The sequence below is a fragment of the Anabrus simplex genome, chromosome 1 (genome assembly GCF_040414725.1).
Source record: "Anabrus simplex isolate iqAnaSimp1 chromosome 1, ASM4041472v1, whole genome shotgun sequence".
NCBI classification, from domain to species: domain Eukaryota; kingdom Metazoa; phylum Arthropoda; class Insecta; order Orthoptera; family Tettigoniidae; genus Anabrus; species Anabrus simplex.
The window spans coordinates 716,618,178-716,640,932 of record NC_090265.1 but is presented as its reverse complement, the minus strand read 5'-3'; the positions used below and the strand labels follow the sequence as shown (position 1 = coordinate 716,640,932).

The 22,755-nt window shown below is 40.4% G+C and overlaps 1 protein-coding gene across 2 annotated transcripts in view; it reads left to right on the top strand.

Annotated features, from left to right (window-relative positions):
- LOC136857401 (sphingosine kinase 1) overlaps positions 1-22,755 on the top strand; it is a 294,749-nt gene that overhangs the window by 235,009 nt on the left and 36,985 nt on the right. For both annotated transcript variants that reach the window (XR_011017549.1, XM_067136040.2), the window contains exons 2-3: positions 9,780-10,125; positions 20,522-20,621. Coding sequence is in view for 1 of the 2 variants with exons in the window: in XM_067136040.2 (XP_066992141.2) it covers positions 9,780-10,125; positions 20,522-20,621 (446 nt within the window). In the remaining variant the exon portion in view is untranslated. The remainder of the gene's footprint in view (positions 1-9,779; positions 10,126-20,521; positions 20,622-22,755) is intronic.

The window sequence follows — 22,755 nt, the reverse complement described above, 5'->3', positions numbered from 1 at the left end:
TGGTTTAAAGTCTGAGATACAGTACCCCATAGGTTTCATCAACGTATAATACCAAGCCGCCACAAGTGATACAATTCCAAGTGCCTAAGCACTCCACAGTTGTAGGTTACTACCACACTTCACATTCCACAAACATTATAACAGCACGTACCACCAAAGTTACATCTTCTCTTCCTACCGAAGTTTGAAGTCAAGTCCTCTCCGCCGTTTTCACACATGCCTATACAGACCTCAGGTTCCCTTTTCCTCTCACATGATACGTCTAGATTGTTCCTGGCCAGCCAATTACGAGTGGAAGATCCTCTTGTATCCTCTTGTATGAAGACCACGCCCCTAACCACTTCCGGATCCCAAGACAATAACAACATCAATGGACTCTGAGTTGTTCCACATTACTCGTACAAAGTTTCAGAGTTGAAAATAGCACTGTTTTCCCATCCGTTTGTACACAACAAATTACTCATATCACACATGGAGACCTTCCAACTTAAAATATTAAGAACAAATATACGAATGAATTAATTATATTAATAAATAATAAATCGAATAATGACAGTAATAACTCTTACTTCTGAATACAGTGCGTGGGTGTGATTTTTTCCTGCACTTAATATAGTCAAATCATCGGCAAAAATACAAGCCTTTACTGGTAGGTGAATGTTGGAGACAATGCCATTTATTGCGACGAGGAATAATGTGACACTGATGATTGATCCTTGGGGAACTCCATTATCAATGGTTACTTCATGTAAAAGAGTTCCATTTGTCCTGACTTGAATTCGTTGAACAATGTACATATACGTATATAAGAACCCTTCACTGTCTCTGTATACACGACTTGCCGATTCTCATAATCGGCAGTTATAACATCACACAGATACTGTACCTCGTAATACGGTGTTCACAGACTTTAACATTTGTTGTACAGATATATACATTTGAGCAACACACGCTTGTCGATCCTGACCATAAATTATGGAAAGTCTGAGATAGCTTGCACCAACATATACTGCCAGGCCGCCACAAGTGCTACAATATTTAATTTGTCGATCATCCACTTTCCACGAACATCACAAGACTACGTTCCACGAACGTTTGAAGTCCAGTCCAGTATAGTGCAGCAGTCTCACTCCAGTAAAGTGTATCAGCACTACTTCATTCCCGTACAGTGTGTCAGTTGTGGTTTTTCTCCGCTGTGATGTCCAAGTTTATATAAACATCCGCTTCTCCCTTCCTCTCAGATGATACGCCGAGATAGATCATCGCCAGCCAATCATGGTAGATCCTCTTGTCAAGACTATGCCCTGAACTTCTCCTTGGTCCCAAGTTATAAATAAACTCTCGGGTGTTCCACATGAGTCATAGAACTTTCCTAGTACAACAACAAGCTCAACTCATCAGACTGGGATGCCCGCATGAGTCATACAAATTACCAGAGTCCAATATAGCAATGTTTTCCCAGTACAAAACAAATTACTCATACCTACATATGTGGATATCTCCCAGCTTACAAATATAAATAACAAAATATACATATGAAATACTGATAATAATAATAATAATAAATAATAATAAATCGAATACTGACAATAATATCTCTAACTTCTACGTACAGTGCGAGGGTGTGATATCTGTACTATCACAATGGTTTAAACTCAGGCATGAAAGGAACATACCTAATGAATTCAGAGCTCAGTTGTATAAAACTTTTTTTTTCAAGTGTAAGCTCACATGTTTTAGATTTAAACCAAAATGACGTGCAGTTTATCGCCTTATTAGTGTGATTTCGTCACTGTGCTTGAAAATACGAATGAATCATACTGTAAGAGAGTTGAATGGGAACAGAGTTGACCATAGATCAGTCTGAAACAGGTTGATTACTTTTGAACATTTCTAAATTGATATATCAGTGCTTTTTTAACAGTAAAATAGAATACATCATAGGTCTATTTAATCAGTATTATTGTTATTTCGATGTACTTTTAATTATCTCCTGTCCAATATTCTCGTTTTGGCTACTGCTTTACATTAATTCATCGGGGTAGTGTAGTGAAGCAAGATGGCAGCGTCTTCAGAATCCTGTTGCTCATTGCCAGTCTAAATCTAAGTTATATGCCTTGTGCGTGGGACGGTGGCTTGTGTACCTCATTGCGAGGAGGTGGTCCTGGAGGGCTCACAATTCCTTGTTATCCAGCGTTTAATTGGCTAGTAGTCTCTCGACTGTGACTCCTGCATCCGCTCTTACCATCCAAGTCAATAGACGGTGACCACTGTTAACAACACATTGCACTCCATTGCCCGGATCTACACACTTACAGTACACTCTTGATCAGTGGTATTCAAACGTTTTGGTTGGCAAAAACCAACTGTTTTACCTTAGTACCCCTGAAGTACGCGTAGGCCTTTACTGCGATTATACAAATGATTGTTGCTGGATGCCAAATGATATTAACTATAATCATCATCATCCACTTCTGCAGCTTATCCCGCTTTTGTCAGGGTCCCTGCATGCACTGAGGCATGAAAGGTGGTGGTGATTACTGTTTTAAGAGAAAGTACAAGTAGACAACCATCCTCTTTAACACTAATCAGAAAGAAAAATGGAAGGGATCCGACACTCCGAAAATTTTACGGCCTTCCTTAAGTGCTCTTCATTAATCTGCCGATGAATTTCAACAGCTTTCACGCCTTTTCCATGTAAAAATCGAATCACAGCGCGTACTTCATACACGGGACCGTTCATTGTCAGAGGCATTTTCTTTACGCACAAACAAACGTAAATACGAGCGAATGCTTCCGTAATGGTGTTTGTGACTAGCCTACAGATGTACGTACTGAGCGCGCATGCTCTGAACGACGATCGAAACGCTGCAGCGGCCATATTAGAAAACGGAACTTACTTCAAAAACATGCTTCGTATCTCTCCTGGAAACACTTGAAATTTTGTATCAATCTCCTACAAAGTTTTCTGTACTGTATTATATCTGTTGTTATTCCCATCACTCGTTATACTTGACTGTTATTCTTACTCTTGTAAACATGATTATTTGTTTTGTGAGCCTGACATTATCCATCTTCATTGTGTGACCAACGAACTTGACTCTCTTCTTCCTGATCCTATCATTCTTTCAGTTTCTTCTTTTTTCTGGTAAAAGTCTGAATTCTTCCTGTGTCTGAACTTCCCATTTTCGGTCTTTAATGGGCCAAGATTTTTCGTAAAACTTTCCTCTCCTTCTTTCTCGAGCTCTTCTATTTCTCCTGTTTTCATGGAGAACTTACACTTTGTAGTATAGAGACCACCGCCGTCTCAATCCTATATACTGCCTGCTCTATGCTATGCGGTTAACATGCTTCTTAGCGTGAGCTCTTAGTGTCACGAACCTCCGCTAGGGGCGCCAGCTAACGCACCCAACTTATCTCCGTACCCACGTTGTTGTGTTCCAGTGCGTTTGCATCGAGCATTTATTTGTGTGTCTCTGGTTGTAAAATGATTAATTGTTGTGTTCCTCTCTGTATATCAAAGCAGGAAATCCAAATTATTCAGGTGTGAGGATTCCTGTTATCCCGCCAAGTAAAGAAATTTGGGAAAATTGGCTTAACGCTATATCAAGGCAAGGATCATCCAAGGGTAATCAATATTCCATCCGATTATTCTCGTGTTTGTAGCCTGAATTTTAGAGATGGAGATGAAGGATAAAACGAAAGAAAAATACACTGACTGACAGAGCAAATGCAACACCAAGAAGGAGTGGTCAGAACTTTATGCCAATTGCAGGGTAGACTGACGTCACTGAGGTATGCTCATGATGTGAAATGCGCCGCTGTGCTGCGCACGTAGCGAACGATAAGTGGGACACGGCGTTGGCGAATGGCCCACTTCGTACCGTGATTTCTCAGCCGACAGTCATTGTAGAACGTGTTGTCGTGTGCCACAGGACACGTGTATAGCTAAGAATGCCAGGCCGCCGTCAACGGGCTGAGAAGGGCAGGTTGGTCGCTTCGTCAAATCGCAGCCGATACCCATAGGGATGTGTCCACGGTGCAGCGCCTGTGGCGAAGATGGTTGGCGCAGGGACATGTGGCACGTGCGAGGGGTCCAGGCGCAGCCCGAGTGACGTCAGCACGCGAGGATCGGCGCATCCGCCGCCAAGCGGTGGCAGCCCCGCACGCCACGTCAACCGCCATTCTTCAGCATGTGCAAGACACCCTGGCTGTTCCAATATCGACCAGAACAATTTCCCGTCGATTGGTTGAAGGAGGCCTGCACTCCCGGCGTCCGCTCAGAAGACTACCATTGACTCCACAGCATAGACGTGCACGCCTGGCATGGTGCCGGGCTAGAACGACTTGGATGAGGGAATGGCGGAACGTCGTGTTCTCCGATGAGTCACGCTTCTGTTCTGTCAGTGATAGTCACCGCAGACGAGTGTGGCGTCGGCGTGGAGAAAGGTCAAATCCGGCAGTAACTGTGGAGCGCCCTACCGCTAGACAACGCGGCATCATGGTTTGGGGCGCTATTGCGTATGATTCCACGTCACCTCTAGTGCGTATTCAAGGCACGTTAAATGCCCACCGCTACGTGCAGCATGTGCTGCGGCCGGTGGCACTCCCGTACCTTCAGGGGCTGCCCAATGCTCTGTTTCAGCAGGATAATGCCCGCCCACACACTGCTCGCATCTCCCAACAGGCTCTACGAGGTGTACAGATGCTTCCGTGGCCAGCGTACTCTCCGGATCTCTCACCAATCGAACACGTGTGGGATCTCATTGGACGCCGTTTGCAAACTCTGCCCCAGCCTCGTACGGACGACCAACTGTGGCAAATGGTTGACAGAGAATGGAGAACCATCCCTCAGGACACCATCCGCACTCTTATTGACTCTGTACCTCGACGTGTTTCTGCGTGCATCGCCGCTCGCGGTGGTCCTACATCCTACTGAATCGATGCCGTGCGCATTGTGTAACCTGCATATCGGTTTGAAATAAACATCAATTATTCGTCCGTACCGTCTCTGTTTTTTCCCCAACTTTCATCCCTTTCGAACCACTCCTTCTTGGTGCTGCATTTGCTCTGTCAGTCAGTGTATATGGAAGCCAGAGAGCATGCCTAGTCGGCCTTTGAATTATCCCCATTACCATCAAACCAGAAAAATAGCTCCACGAAAGACCAGACAGCGACAAGATATATCTTCGGAAGAAATTTATGATGAAAAAAACTCCTCAACCGCAGGAAATACATTGGATGACGAGTACGAAATTCATTTGAACAACATGTATCAATCCAAGTCAATATTCCAACGAGTAAGAATGTCAGCAGTGATCAGAAAATCAGACATTAGAGGCTCCGATCAAGAATTCTGAGACTGCGATAACAGCTGATGACTAACCATAATAAAGTTAAAATACTACAGAGACAATTCGAAGCAAATTCAAAAATTGATCGTCTGAATAAAGTAAAGGAAGCAGCTAAATATAATGACCAAAAGACCGTTTATCTTTAAAATCCAGTCCATAATATTCGCCATACAAATTACGCGCGGTCAGAACAAATCACACGGTACTATGTGGGGTGGAGAATATTATCCTAAACGGTTACGAATATGGCAGGACTCCTAGTCAGTGTCAGCTCCATCACAAAGTACTCTGCACAGGTAGCCTAAATGGAAAATGTTGATAGTGATTGTCAGGATTTCTCAATTAGTGAAGGAAAAACTTAGAGCTGATTCTAAAACTCTTAGACCAACAGAGAGGAGTGTAGTAGTGATCGCCGATTAAATGGCTAATTAGGTACGGCTCCTCTACGACCGAACCAGTGACAAGTTCGTTTGCGTGGTCAATGTTGAAGGTGTATGTGGCACAGATATTGTAAAATCTCCTGCTCTCGCGAATAAACTGTTGTTTCCTTGTAATTCGACTTTCTCTATTCTCTAGTCCTGCTGCCTACTTCCTCGTTAAAGGCTTAGAAGTCTCCGATCTATCCCTTTTAGTTCAGTAATGATTACTGTAATGCCTTTCGGAAAAGCAACCCAGATTGTGTGCATTTCAGTTCACCAGCAGACAAAATACTTACGGTGGTTGAATGATGATTTCATCGAGTACGTTAAAATAATTCGGGTGGAATCAAAACGTGAAACACTGAAGTGTCTGACTAATGAGACGGCAGATGCTGTCTCGCTGACTGTGAAATCTATAGTGGAATGTCTGTCTTATCTGTTACAAAATCGGTTATTTTATGTTCTCACTAGACGATTTTCTGGAGATGCAATAGAAGCTCTATTTAGTTCAGTGAGATTGGGTGGTGGATTTAATGACATGACGAATGCACGCACTGCATTATGTGCTACATAACGTATCCTGAAAACTGGTCATGAACAAAGGGTCAGCGAAATAGTGATAGAAATATTTTTGCGTCCACTGCTGGTAAATAACAGTAATGCAAAGACTGAAAAGGTGTTCCGTTGCTCGTGCCGAGAAAATTCTGAAATTTGTATGCACCACGCAGCAGTTGAATGACCGTAATACATCTCCTGTAACTGGTAATATTTTATATATTTTACGTTTCCATATCTTAAGCCAAGCTCAAATGTGAAATGTTAGTTTCTGTATGTGCATTATCTTCAATTAGTAACATGTTAAGGATTATTTTTCATTTTATATTGGTGTTACGGACCAACTGTCATTTAACCAACATGTGCTCTGGGTGCGGTAAGTGCTGCTATCTGCAATGTCCCTGTGAACGCAATTCTCGCGGCACAGAGCAGGCAGTATATAGAGATTGAGACGGCGGTGATAGAGACATTCTGGTTTAATTACCGTGTTGTAGTGCTAGTTCTTACTTTCTCCGTTAGGGTCTTCTAGGGAAGACGTAACAATTTCAATGCTTCACCTTTTGTTGTTCCCTTTTCTTCCTCCAATACTCCTCCATCTTCTCATAAGTCTCCTTTTCATCTCCTCGGACCATTTGAGCCTCTTTTCTTTCCCTCCCGACCTTGGAATCCTTCCCTTTTTAACACTTTCTTTCTAAACATCTCTCTCTGTTGCTTCTTCTTCTCTTATATTGTTTCTTTCCAAATCTTTCTCGACTTCACGAATCCAGGTTGTTGTTGATTTCTTGTTCCAAAGATATTTGAATCTATATTTTAGTACCAGGGATTCACTTGCATATAAGCATTCCGGTTTCACCACTGTAGTGTAGTGCCTTATTTTAAGATTTTTAGATAGACACTTTTATTATAAAATGCTTTGTGATACCATATGCTCTTTTCATCTTGTGTACCCTTTCTTCTACTGCAGATTTGTCTAAACCATTTTCTTGAATTATTTCTCCCACATATTTGAATTTCGTTACTCTTTCCATCGGACCAATATTTGTTGCCAAAATTTTTGGAGCGTTTGTAATAAACTATCTTTTTCTACGGATATTCTCAAACCTGTCTTGTTAGCTATTTCTTTCAAGAGATATTGATTTGTGTTGTTGCACTTACTAGGTTTTCTGACAATATTGCAAAATCGTCTGGAAATGCTAGGCATTTTTTTCTGTGCCATTGTTTTTTATTATTTATTTATTTATTTATTTATTTATTTATTTATTTATTTATTTATTTATTTATTTAAATCGATGCAGCCAACTGTGGACTACGGTTACACAACCTACCTTAGGCTTACACATTTTTATTTACATTGCAACCGACGGTTTTTCAAACCTCACACGCCTGTTTAGTCATTCTTCCGGCGAGATGTTCCGCAGTTTACCAGGTTCTTTCTCTGGATCATCCCGCAACTTTCTTCCTAACGATGGTCCCACCCGCATGTTGCTGTGCACCTCCTTCAGGCAGCAGGGTTGAGATTTCCATTTTCCTGTAAAGTGAGCAGTTTGTGCGCAAATCTCTCCGGGTTCGTTCTCTTCAGGTGACTATAAAAGATTAACCTTTATTTCTTCATAACGGTGGTGATCTTTCCGACTCTCACATACAGTTCCTTGTTTGACCTCAGATGAAGACAAAACCCTCGGGCACTTTCTTGGGCTATTACTATTATTATTTTTTATTTGCGAATTGGCCCCTTAGGATTACGCTACATTTTCATTGTTTCTTTATCCGAAGTTTCCTCTTCCTCCAGTACTCCTTCATATGGGCGCTATGCTGTTTCTTCTGTTCGTCCGTCCAGGCTCTTCCCGTCTTTGCAGTTCTTTCGACTTGAAACCGTTCCAAATTTTGAATCATGGTCCGAAATGTTTTTCTGTCTAACAACTGAATTTCCTGGATGTTGGACTTCTCTACATCTTTACGAACTTCCTTAATCCATGCCGTCGTTGTCTTCTTTTTCCACAGGTAGTCGAATAACTTTTTGGTTAGTTCGGTTTTGTCCATTCTGTACAAATGTCCGAAAAATGATAACCTCCTCTTTTTCATGGTCTCTGAAATGTTCTCCACATTTTGTTCCGAAGTTTCCAGCCGGTTTCAGTCTGGATTAGGCCCAAGATTTTCCGTAGCATTCTTCTTTCTAGGATCTCCAGCTTTTCCATCTTGTAATACATCGAGAGGCATTCGCTGGCATACAGGCATTTTTTACAACAGTATGTCATCATCATCATCCATCATCATCATCATCATCATCATCATCATCATCGTCATCTCCCAACTCCAGTTTCCCGGGTGTGGTGTACAAGCGCTCGCCATCTCCTTCTGTCTTCATACATCTTCTGATCCAGTACATCCTCCCATTTGTATCCTCTCCCCTCCACATCTGATCTTACAGTCTCTATCCAACGTTTTCTTGGTCTTCCCTGTGGTCTTCTTCCTACGAGATTAAGGTCGAAATATTTTCTGGCAGGTCTTTCCCTGTTCATTCTCATTATGTGCCCATACCACTGAAGTCTGCGTTTCTTTATGACACTGATAATAGGAACCTCAATACCAGCTACTTTCCTATTCACTTCATTTCTGATCTTGTCCTTTCTGGTTGTTTGGTTCATGGTTCTAATGAATCTCATTTCAGTTGCTTGGATTCTGCTGAAGTCTTTGTTTAGTAGGGCACATGTCTCTAAACCGAACGTGAGGCTTGGTACGAAGTAAGTGTGGTACATGATTGTTTTCGCTTTCTGTGGTATGTAATACCTTAATTTGACATTCCGTGAGATGCATTTCTTGGTGTAGATGTTTTCAGTTAGTCTATAAGCTCTCTCCATTTTTTGAGATACGATTGTCTACAGCAGCTTTCTCTAATCCGTTCTCTTGTATGATTTCACCGAGGTATTTGAACTTTTCAACCCTCTGAATCCGTCCAATCTCTATTTCAAGGAACTGCGGTCCATGTTTGTCATTGATCATGAACTTGGTCTTCACTTTCGGGATCCTAAGTCCCGTCTTGCTTGCGATGTTTTCTACGAGGTTGACTGTATGGCTGCTTCCTGTAGGTTTTCTGAAAGTATCGCAAAATCATCAGCGAAAAGCCAAGCATCGACTTTGATTCCTCCCAGTTTTCTTTCTAAGCAAATCGGGGTTATCCCTTGATTTTCAAGTTTGGAATTCCAAATTATCACAATCTTCTCCAGGGCACAGTTGAATAGTAGTGGTGATAATCCATCACCCTGTCTCGCACCTGTCTTAATTTCAAATGACTGAGACGATTCTCCCATGAATTTCACCTTAGAAGTTGTGCCTGTTTAGGTTTCTCTGACAATGTTTGCCAGTTTGGTTTTGACACCAAATTCTCTGATGATCTTCTTATTATTATTTAGTGGAAATGTAGATTTTGATGCAGTTTCTCTGTTTTTTGCAGTGGGAGACGAACGCCGGCTGCTGGTGCTACTCAACCCCAAGAGCGGGCCCGGTAAGGCGCGCCAGATGTTCCAGCAGCGAGTTGTGCCGCTGCTCGCCGAGGCGGAAATCGCGTTCGACCTGTTCGTCACGAAGCACGCCAACTACGCGCGCGACTTCGTCAGGACGAAGGACATCTTCCAGTGGCGCGGTATCGTGGTGGTCGGTGGGGACGGCATAGTGTTCGAGGTGCTCAACGGCATGTTCGAGCGGACAGACTGGCAGCGCGTGATGCAGGAGCTGGCGGTGGGCGTCATCCCCTGTGGATCTGGCAACGGGCTGGCCAAGAGCATCAGCTATGCGCTGCAGTGAGTCCTCCTTTCTATGATTAACTGTGAGCTTGCATTCGAAAGAGTAGGCAACCATGAAGACGATTTTCCCTGGTTTACAATTTTCACATCTTAATTAAGGTCACGGACTTCGGTAGCGGCGACTGGGAATTAGAAGTGGGAGGGGGGGGGGGCGGCAAAAATGTACAGACAACAAAAAGTATCCAGGTTTGTGGGATATAGCCGAGAGAAGGGGCAGGGGGTTATAGGCTATAGACATTAAAAAAATGGTACGTTTAATTTCGACAGGCAGGTAATAATTGTCCACAGCCTACCAATTTAATTGCGGTAATCCAATCAATCAATCAATCAATCAATCAATCAATCAATCAATCAATCAAACAATCAATCAATCAATCAGTACTGATCTGCATTTACGGCAGTTGTCCAGGTGGCAGAGTCCCTATCTGTTCTTTTCCTAGCCTTTTCTTAAATGCTTTCAAAGAAATTGGAAATTTATTGAACATCTCCCTTGGTAAGTTATTCCATTCCTTAACTCCCCTTCCTATAAACGAATATTTGCCCCAATTTGTCCTCTTGAATTCCAACTTCTTCATACTGTGATCTTTCCGACTTTTAAAGACACCACTCAAACTTATTGGTCTACTGATGTCATTCCTCGCCATCTTTCCGCTGACAGCTCGGAACATACCACTTATTATCGAGCAACTCGTCTTCTTTCTCCCAAGTCTTCCCAGCTCAAACTTTTTTGCTTTACGTCGCACCGACACAGACAGGTCTTATAGCGACGATGGGATAGGAAAAGCCCAGGAATGGGAAGGAAGCTGTCGTGGTCTGAATTAAGGTACAACCCCGCTGATACGGGGGCTGGCTGTGTGCGTTGTCTTCATCATCATTTCATCCTCATCACGACGCGCAGGTCGCCTACGGGAGTCACATCAAAAGACCTGCACCTGGTGAGCCGAAAATGTCTTCGGACACTCCCGGCACTAAAAGCCATACGCCATTTCATTTCATTTATTATGACCAGAATTGGGAAGTAAAAGTATCACATTACTTGTAACAATTACATTATCAGTAATTTTTACTTGTAATCGTTACTTTTAACAAGAAAAAGCTATTTTTACTTGGAATTTACTTCTTGAAATGAAATTGTAATCATTCACATCCTAGTAATTGATATACATTGCACGGAAGCAGAAATGTGAAAAAAAAAAAAAAATGATGGTGATGAAGATAACGTTTTTAATTCTAGCACAGTAGAACCAGTAGCTTTACCAGTTCTGGATGAGGTACTTTCTTACCAGACATTCCATTGATGTTCTTAAAATTAAACATATGTATTTCTGCAAGTGCCCCTGTACGGTGTGTAAATGTAAAGATGTACTTTTCCCCTTAAGACGTCGAATGAGATTTTTCTTTTACGACTTGCTTTACGTCATACCGACGCAGATAGGTCTTCTGGCGACAATGGGGTAGAAGAGTACAGCCCCAGCATTTGTCTGGTGTGAAAATGGGAAACCACGGAAAACCATATTCAGGCTGCCGACAGTGGCGTTCCAACCCACTACTATCTCCCGAATACTTGATACTGGCCGCACTTGAGCGACTGCAGCTATCGAGCTCGGTGGATGAGAATTTTAAGAGTCATTTAATTACTTTGAAAAGTAAATGGAAAATTGCCGGCCCTGCGGTGTAGGGGTAGCGTACCCGCACGCCCCGAATTTGATTCCCGGCCAGGTCAGGGGCTTTTACCTGGATTAGACTTGAGGAGCTGTCTGACGGTGAGATAGCGGCCGCGGTCTAGAAAGCCAAGAATAATGGCCGACAGGATCCGTCGTGCTGCGCACACGACACCTCAATCTGCAGGTCTTCGGGCTGAGCAGCGGTCGCTTGGTAGGCTGTGCGCCATGAGGTTTTTTTTTTTTTTTTAACAGAGAATCATTTCAAACACTAAGTCATTAACTAAAATAAATATGATGGGGAAAAAGATCACTTTAAAAATTCCAAGTTATCATGTTTAGCCTCACCTAGTGATGATAGCCACTTAACGTCCCTATGCTAAAAGAAAAAAAAAACACACACAAAATCAAGTAATATAATTATTTATTTTCCTTGCAAACTTTTGTATTATTCCAGCCCCAAGTGAAAAAAAGTCAGTGATATCCTTAAGACTAACATTCTGTAAAGTAATTGTAATTTTATTTTCATTAATTTGTACTTCCGACAATGATAGCCTGCCTACATCTGACAAAGTATAGCATAACACTTGAATATTGAGTGTGTGTGTAACCATGAAGAGTTTTCTGGAGTTAGTCCTTCTCGTATGCAGTACTATAGAGGTGATTTCTAACAATTTGGGCGGAGCCTTTAATGGCCAAGACGGCTAAATCATAGTACAGCCTCCCTGTGGGTGGGGGACGCACACGACGAATACAACCACGGTATCCCCTGCCTGTCGTAAGAGTCGGCTAAAAAGGGTGACCAAGGGATGATGACGTTAGAAACATGAAATTACTTGTAGTTAGTACTGTTATGTGCGGAACAGCCTGGGTAGACGGTACTTGCGACTATTATAGTACCACCTTGCGAGGATAAACATGTGTACGTTATTTATCATCGTGTGTATTCCACTGGTCTGTTCCACTGTGTTCAAAATGGGCCTGCGTTACCTATGAGTAGTACCATTTTATGAGAAACACCATGTGTCTACGTTGTCTCTGGTTAGTACTACTATTTGAGAAACACCACGGGTTTGGCTGACTCCCGTAATTTGTACCACTACTTGAGGAAAACCATTGGTCTGCGTTGCCTGAGAGTAGTATTATTATTATTATTATTATGTGAGGAACACCATGGGTTTGTGTTGTCCGCGAGTGGTGCCATTGTGTGTGACATTACCTGTGATCAGTACCACTGTAGGAGAAACACCATGGTTCTGCTTTACTAGTGATTAGTACCATTGTGAGGAGCCGGTGACCTGGAATTTGGACCCCTTTAGAAAATAAGCATCATTCCAGTAATTAATATATTGTGAATTGGATCCACTGATTATTTATGTTTCACGATCATTTTCTCATTACCATTCATTTTATACAGTGGAAACATTTTGAAATTTTAATTTGCATGTCGTTACATCTCGTACCATTAGGGGCCGATGACCTAGCTGTTAGGCCCCTTTAAACAACGATCATCATCATATCAGCTGCCTCTGTAGATCAGTGGGAGAGTGTCGGCCTCTGGATCCCAAGATAGCGGGTTCAAACCCGGCAGAGGTAGTCGGATTTTTGAAGGGCGGAAAAAAGTCCATTCGACACTCCATGTCGTACGATGTCGGCATGTAAAAGATCTCTGGTGACACATTTGGTGTTTGCCCGACAAAATTAATTAAATCTCAGCCATAGACGCCCAAGAGAGTTTCGGTTTACTCGGTCTGCCATCTACTGGGCCTAGAGTAAAACGGAACTTCGAAATTGACGAGCAGACAGCCAGATGGTGTCAACTTGAAATGTCTGCACACGGTAGCTGAGGCCATACGATTATTATTATTATTATTATTATTATTATTATTATTATTATTATTATTATTATTATTATCATCATCATCATCATCATCATCATCATATCATCACAGTACAGATTCTTGGGAATGCCCACACTTTTGAAAAAGTCATTTGTAGTCGTAATTGAGTAAAATATTTCTGAAGTAACTGTAATTGAGCTCAGTTAGTTTTTTCTTGTACTCTTTCCATCACTGATTGACACTAAACCACTATCAAACAGGAGTTACAAGGGAGGGGATGAATACCTCATGGTATTTCTCCTTAAAAAAAAAGAAATAACCAGCACCAGGAAGAGAAGGTGTCAGACGCCCTAATAACATTTCCTAATGTATAATAATAATAATAATAATAATAATAATAATAATAATAATAATAATAATAATAATAATAATAATAATAATAATAAAAGAAGAAGAAGAAGAAGAAGAAAAGTAAAGTAAAGTTCAGAGGAGAAATATCTGAGCCGTTTACGATTAAAACAGGATTAAGACAGTTTATCACCTTTACTTTTCAACTGTGTTCTAGAGTAGGGCCTATGTGATGAAGGAATGGTACAAGGAAAATTCTAAGAACATAATTTTTGGATAATTACAATAAACAATGTTTTATTATAAACGAGTAAACCACCTATTCAATACATTAAATGTATTTTTATAATTACAATAAACAGACTTTCAATACGGATGAAAACATGAGGTTAGTTACTTGTAATAAAAAAATGGATACAAGAAAGATCAAATGCCATAAACTTAAACTCCTTGACATTCGCAGACGACTTTTAGTGTTGCTACCTAATAACATTCAAGAAGGCAGAAATCAATTAACAAGTCTACTAAATATAGCACAAAGAATAGGACCCCAGATAATGGTAGCAGATCCACTAGTAATAAACCACATAACAGTAAATAACAGGAAAGTAAAAAAGTAAATCATTATCATCATCATCTGTTTACCCTCCAGGTTCGGCTTTTCCCTCGGACTCAGCAAGGGATCCCACCTCTACCGCCTCAAGGGCAGTGTCCTGGAGCTTCAGACTCTTGGTCGGGGGATACAACTGGGGAGAATTACCAGTACCTCGCCCAGGCGGCCTCACCTGCTATGCTGAACAGGGGCCTTGTGGAGGGATGGGAAGATTGGAAGGGATAGACAAGGAAGAGGGAAGGAAGCGGCCGTGGCCTTAAGTTAGGTACCATCCCGGCATTCGCCTGGAGGAGAAGTGGGAAACCATGGAAAACCACTTCGAGGATGGCTGAGGTGGGAATCGAACCCACCTCTACTCAGTTGACCTCCCGAGGCTGAGTGGACCCCGTTCCAGCCCTTGTACCACTTTTCAAATTTTCGTGGCAGAGCCGGGAATCGAACCCGGACCCGGGGGTGGCAGCTAATCACGCTAACCACTACACCATAGAGGCGGACAAAAAAAAAAAAAAAAAAAAAAAAAAAAAAAGTAAATACCTAGGAGAAGTTATAACATACAGCTTGGACGAGAAACCTGCATGGCAAGAAAAGCTCAAAAATTTAACACGGTCTGCATACAATAAAAATATGCTGGTTCAACCAGAGGTCAATTATGGAAGCAAAACTCTTTTTTTAGAGTCACTCAGAGGAACAGAATAGAATAAATCCTAAAAGTAGAGAGAATACCTAAATTATACATAAATTAAAAATATCAGAAAGATGGACAATGGTGGATAGTGCCAAATGAACTGGTGTACAGAGAACTGGAGCCCATCACAGATACTACACTATACAGAAGAAGAAGATCTCTTTTTTGGTCACATTATGAGGACAGAATTATAAATAAGAACTAGAAATAACTCTGGACAATTTGCAAAACCAAACAGAAAATTTAAAGAAACTGAAAAAGATAAAAATAAGATTTAAGCCTGAAAATAGACAAACATCATACAACTAAATGGGTATTTGCAGGTGAGGCACGACAGAAAATATCAGAATGAATGAAAAGCTACTGGGCAATTCGGAAAGAAAACTTATTGAAGAAGATAACCAGAAAATGATCAACGAAGTGGTCCAGTGAGGCCCTAAAGGCATAATAATAATAATAATAATAATAATAATAATAATAATACATAAGATAATGATCTTGAAGTCATAACTAAATCCATTGGTGAACGTGAAAATAAAAATAACAGAATCATTGTTCACTTGTTCCCATCCCCACAGCAAAACTAACATTATAAAGCAACTTTTCTATATCTTTTGTGTGGCAAAATAATTTACTGGAATTGTATGATCAAAGTTGTGTTGTAATATCGAGGCACTTGGATACAAGTCCATTGGTCATGACGAGGGTGGTTTGCAGTCTTCATTTGTTTGTACAGGGTGATCAGACATCATCCTTTTCCTGGACCTTCTCTCTGGGGTCCGGAAGGACTTCGTAATAATTCTGAAGTGTTATGTTATGATATTTTTCCTGACCATTGTCTATTAATATCAATAATAAGGGCCGTTAACACGTCTAGCCTGACTTCAGACACACAGCTCCGCAAAGCTGTCTTTTCTTGGATGAAAAATATTCCTCATGCAATATAGACTTTGTTGAAAAAGACTATCCATTGAAGAAATAGAATGGAATGAATTCTGAAACAGTTCCCAATGAAGCTCTGACAGCAGTTCCAGAAATAAACGTTTCCCTTTGTGAAAAGCTAACGATCATGAATATGTTTTTCACTAAATGAAACTCAGATGACTAATGTGACGTCACTGACAGTAGGCTTTCTATTTCAACACGCACTATTTATACAAATCCACAGCCGCAGCATCTTTGGCAACCAAGGACTACGATAACGACTAATGTGACGTTACTTCCATCGCACATTTTGTTGCGTCACACAAATTTTCGGATGATCCCCAGCCGTAACTAATTCATTGATCAATACAACATCTTCAGTGTTGTCCTAGCTTAATGGTAGTTTGTTTAGTAGAGTGCTTCTTCCTCACCTCTGACCCAAGACCACAAAATCAGGAAAGGCAGTTCTATAACTATGTATGTTCACAAGCCGATTGGCTCCTGTTGAAACATGGCAAAATCTTTTGCAGTTTTTAAGTATAGTTTGATCTAAAAATAAGTTGTCAGCATCAGGACAGGAGGTGGCGCAAGTCTTACGGCATACCATTTTGCTGTCATTGCCTAAAATGCACTCCACACCTGACTACAATGCTGCACACTATTTTAGACTAACTCATACGAGGAAATTTTAGAGTTTTTAAAATATACCTTATGTTATTCACTGTCAGTAGTAAATTGCCTATCTAAGGCATTTGATAGGGTAGATCATGGGAGACTACTGGTAGAAATGAGTGCAGATGGACTAGACAAAAAATAGTGACTGAATGGGTGGCTATATTTCTAGAAAATAGAACTCAAGATAATTAGAGTAGGCAAAGCTTTATCTGTCCCTGTTATAATTAAGAGGCGAATTCCTCAAGGCAGTATTATTGGACTTTTATGTTTTCTTATATACATCAATGATATATGTGTAAAGAAGTGGAATCTGAGATAAGGCTGTTTGCGGATGATGTAATTCTGCACAGAGTAATAAATGAGTTGCAAGATTGTGAGCAACTGCAAAATGACCTCGATAATGTTGTGAGATGGACAGTAGGCAATGGTATGATGATAAACAGGGTTAAAAGTCAGGTTGTGAGTTTCACAAATAGGAAAAGTCCTCTCAGTTTCTATTACTGCATTGATTGGGTGAAAGTTCCTTTTTGGGATCATTGTAAGTATCTAGGTGTTAATATAGCCTAAGGAAAGATCTTCATTGGGGAAATATGATTGTAATTAAAGGGTACAGATCTCTGCACATGGTTATGAGGGTATTTAAGGGTTGTAGTAAGGATGTAAAGGAGAGGGCATATAAGTCTCTGGTAAGACCCCAACTAGAGTACGATTCCAGCGTATGGGACCGTCACCAGGATTACTTGATTCAAGAACTGGAAAAGTTCCAAAGAAAAGCAGCATGATTTGTTCTGGGTGATTTCTGACAAAAGAGTAGCATTACAAAAAAGTTGCAAAGTTTGGGCTAGGAAGACTTGGGAGAAAGGAGACGAGCTGCTTGTCTAAGTGGCATGTTCCAAGCTATCGGTGGAGAGATGGCATAGAATGACATCAGCAGACGAATAAGTTTGAGTGGTGTCTTTAAAAGTAGGAAAGATTACAATTTATAATAATAAAAGGAAGTGTCTGTCTGCCTGCCTGCCTGCCTGCCTGCTTGCCTGCCTGTGCACAATGCCCAGCAATATCTACTGCACGCAGAAGGAGGTACGAATGCACCTCGGAGCCGGAATTTTCATTTTTGCTTTTGTTTGTGAGTTATGAACGAAAAACCACCGGAAAACATGTATTGGGATATGATAATCCAACGTGCTGTCACCAAGATTATATGCATAGAGTCACTGTCGCTAGGCAACGTGCATAAGGTAGGTAGAGAACACAATTCAAGGAGCCATTTTACGTCAATGGCATAGGAAGCCATTTTGGTCTTGTATGGTGTGAGGGCATATGCCGCTGTTGATGGTGACTTGTCTGTCGGATGGGGGCGTAAAGTCTTGAGCTATTCAAGAGGAGTGGGCTGTGTGTCGGCACTGGTTTTCATCCTCTTCATTCTTACTATCCTATATCATGTCATTCATTTCATCTCGTTAACTCATCTGATTAGGTTGACGTCATGAAAGATATCCGGTCGAAAAAACTCGCTACAAAGATTAATCTCACTTCATACCCAAACCGCATAGAGAAAGGGGACAAGGGTTGGACACGTATTCATTTGGAGGAAATATACAGGACACCAGATAGACGATAAGAATAAACAAGGAATAATACATATATCAGTCAAGATGTCATTTTAAGTCCGTGGAATAGGAAGCCATTTAACATTCGTGGCCACAGCATTTCACCAATTACGCATGTCTATGTCAAAGAGCAATTCTTGCTCCAAGAAGTGAAGCTGTCACCGTCATCAACAAGCAACTTTTACAAGAATTACCCGATGTTCTACAAAGTTACAAGTCTATCGACTACACGACAGAGCTTTTGAAAGACTTGGAGTCACCTGGAGTACCCTTGAACATCTTAGAGCGGACGATTGTGGCACCGATTATCTTTCTTAAGAAGAAGAATCCTGCCTCTGCAATGAACACGACTCTGAAACTGAAATATTATTGAAGTCATTCTTATGATTGGGCATGCCGCGAGCGAAGTAATATTCATTCCTCGAATTCGAATAATTTCTTCGGATATGCAGTTGAAGTTTAGATGTCTGCAGTTCCCTGTTTGTTTCAGTTTCACTATGAACATCAGCAAAGGACTCCATCTTCGAAAAGGCTGCTTCTCCTATTGTCAACTGTACATGGTTTGTTCAAGAGTTGGAAAGGCGAACGCACTTTCTTAGCTCCATTTGGAAGGACAGTAATATAGTTCAACCAGAAGCCCTACAAGGAAAAAATAGTTTTTTTGTTATATAAAATAGTTGAATTAATAAATGTGGGCAAAGCCACGGGTACATGCTAGTATGAAGATAAAGCTGGAATTCAAGAGGACAAATTGGGGCAAATATTCATTTATAGGAAGGGGACTTAAGGATTGGAATAACTTACCAAGAGAGATGTTCAATAAATTTCCAATTTCTTTGCAATCATTTAAAAAAAGGCTAGAAAAACAACAGATAGGAATAGCTACCTGGGTGACTGCCCTAAATGCAGATCAGTAGTGATTGATCACCATTTATCATATCGTTGTTGTTTACAAGTAATTATCTTCTTCCAATAAAATTCACTTCTGTCTGTGGATGTACTTTTGATGATTGAACAGACCAATCCTAGCATGGAACAAGCGTCCACACAGATTGCACAGAATTATTGGAGAAGGGCGTGGTTGTGCTGCTCAGAGTTTTCGTGCTCGTCTCCTGGCCTCTTCACATCTGTGTTGTTCCCCTTCAAACAGATTGACAGCAGCAGGAGTCATCTATTGCCACACTGAACAGTCTTGAGCAAGCGTGTCCCAGGTTTGTGGATTGAGACCTGTCACCTTCATAGCATGCTTAAGCTGGTCCTTGTTAATGGAAGAGGGAAATCTTGTGGCTATATTGTATGGAACTTTTTCAATTTTCAGATGCATAGCAGCGGCCGCCAAGCTCCTCAAGGTGTCTGTGTATACACTTGTTTCATGCTAAGATTGGTCTGTTTTATCATCAAAAGTATATCCGCAGATAGAAGTGAATTTTATTGGAAGAAGATAAGGGGCTCCAAGAGGCCTGGTGCCAGAAGGAAGTTCACAATATAGGATTTGGTGTGGAAATCTGGTATCATTCATCCGACGGACATGGCCAATCCATCCATCTATCATAATCTGTACGGTACATGCAAAGAAAATTGTTTTTGTCATAACGGATAGCAGTACAACAGGGAAATTTCAGAATTAAAAATATTTAACCTGATTTTATCCTATAAATAGTGTACAAATATTTTGAAAGGTATTGCAGTATATTACTACCACTTTCAGCTGTTACTTGTCTAGGGCAAGTATCCCTTGTGGATATTTTCTCTCCTATCTCCCATTCTCCATTGGCATAGAGATTCATTGCCTCTCTGTTGAAACCTTCTGGTATTTACCCTCACCTAGCGCTACCTCGCCCCGAGGGACTCTGATGTTAGATAGTCCCAAAGCTCCTGGTTTTAGCAGGAGATAACCAGTCTTTTTTTTTTTCTCCCCTAGCCCTCCCCACTGCAGTAATCTCTATCCTCCACCATTATTGTTTTGTTTTCTTTGTCTGAACATGTTTGTAGCTGGTGAGCATATCGCAGAGAACAAGGTGCCTGTTGTGTTTCAGGGAACCTTACGACCAGAACCCAGTGCTCATTTCGACACTCAACATCATCAAGTGTAGGAGAGTGCCCATGGACCTGGTGCGTGTGGAGACCAAGTCTCAGGTAGGTTCACCATCAACAGGACGTTATTACGTATGAGTTTCCTGATGCCCAGTGGTCATGATCATGGGTGCAGCAACATTGGTCTACTCCTTGCCTCAGAGACAGGGCTCAATTCTCATGCAGATGTGTTGTGTAGTTTGATGATGATGATGATGATGATGATGATGATGATGATAATGCTGATGATTATGATGATGATGATTAGGGCTTGGATGTTTGACATGTCATATTTTATTTCTTTAAATACAAGTTAAGCATGATTTTATCTACGGTGACTAAAATTATGCAATTTTCACGGGTCATATAAAGTCATATTTTGGCACTTTTAACATTTTTTGTAATTTTCTGTTGATTTTTCATATTATGGTCCTATTTCCCCCTGAATTCTTGTTTTTTTCATATTTTTATCTTTTTATTCCATTTCGCATACCTGCTATCAGTCTTCTCATAAACGGATTTTTCACATCTCCTAATTGTCGCCTATAATTTTTTACAATTATCTTTCTTACAAATATATATTTATGAGAATTAGGAGCATAAGCTGTCTAGAAAGAGACAGATGCATATAAAGTGACAGAATAGTGAGCCTCAATTGAACTCTAATGATTTGACACATTTCAAATATGGCCCAGTAACATCTTGCGATGTTGAGCGGTCTTTTTCCCGGTACAAGTCAATGTTGCATGAAAATAGAAGATCCTTCCTATTTGAAAACTTTAAAATATACGTAATTTGCTATCGTAATTCTTCCTGATCGCCCATCAAAGTGCGACATTTATTTCATTCTGTGCAGAGCGAAAGTTACCTCTGGATTGAGTAATTAAATAAATTCAAAATTTAGTAATGAAATTAATATTTTACTTATTTATTATTAAGTGTTCTAGACTTTAAAGTAACATTATATTGAAAATATACTGTTAAACAGCAGCAAGATTTTGAAGATTTTGAAAATGTGACCAAAAAATGTTTAAGTAATATTTATTGTTATGTTTTAATACATTTTTAGGTCATAAATGCTTGCATATTTCTAACATTTTTTAGGTCATAAACATTCGGGTCCTAATGATGATGAAGAAGAAGGAAGAGGGTGAAACGTAATGTTGTCAGATAACCTACTCCTACAGTCTCATGTTTATAATATTCCGTACTGACGATGTATAATATACAAAATTTCGTTAAGAAAGGAGAAATTAAAAATCCATGTTAGTCAATACAATTCAGTATATATTAATAAGGACCGGGTTTTTATGCACTAAAACTGTATAAAATAAGCAGTAAAAAATGAATAATTTGCACTTAACAATAAAGCAATTTTATTCACTCATTTTATACTTGCTGCAGAAGGAAGCATCACAATAGATAACTGCAAGTTTACCAATGTTTTCTGGATACAAATTACATTTATTGTCTGTCAAAATAAGTTAATAGTCTGAGAATGACCTTTCTACATCAACTGAAGTGATGCGACAAAGTTTATACACTGGCACCAAAGGTCGGAACATTCATCTAGCAATGACACCCTGATTCCACTCAAGTACTGACTAATTGTTTGAATCTTCTTTAGTCCTGGATTCAAGTTTATCAACTTCGCTAACTTGCACTTACTTTTCTTTTAATTTTCATTTAATTTCACCTGGAATGAAATTCATTGAAGAAGTTGCTTTCTGAACAAGTTCAAATGAGTCATGGAGGGGTGCTCCAGTAGATTTTAAGCTCTCAATGGTTCTCGGAAGTGAAGAAAATTGTGTATTGATGAAATTTACATTTTGACAGACAGAATCACTTTCAGATACCACTTTTGCTTCATTGGACACATGCATTATCATCTTCAAGTTTTGTAACGGCTTCTTTTACTGGATTGAAATTCTCCTGATAAAATGAAACCCTGTTCCTCACCTAGTTAGGACAGGTTTCGATGGCAGATCAGCTTCAGGCAGGCAATCTTTGTACAACTGGACATGGGCTGGTGATTTTTGAAACTCCCTTTTTTTCCACTAGCAATTAAATTGTTAACAGTTGGAATTGTGTGTGTACTTCCTCCGCAGTACGATGCAATCTGTGTGCTAAGCAGGTAATGTGTACGAGTTCCAAAAATGGCTTTAACAGCTGCAGATCTTAAAATCTCGGAAACAAA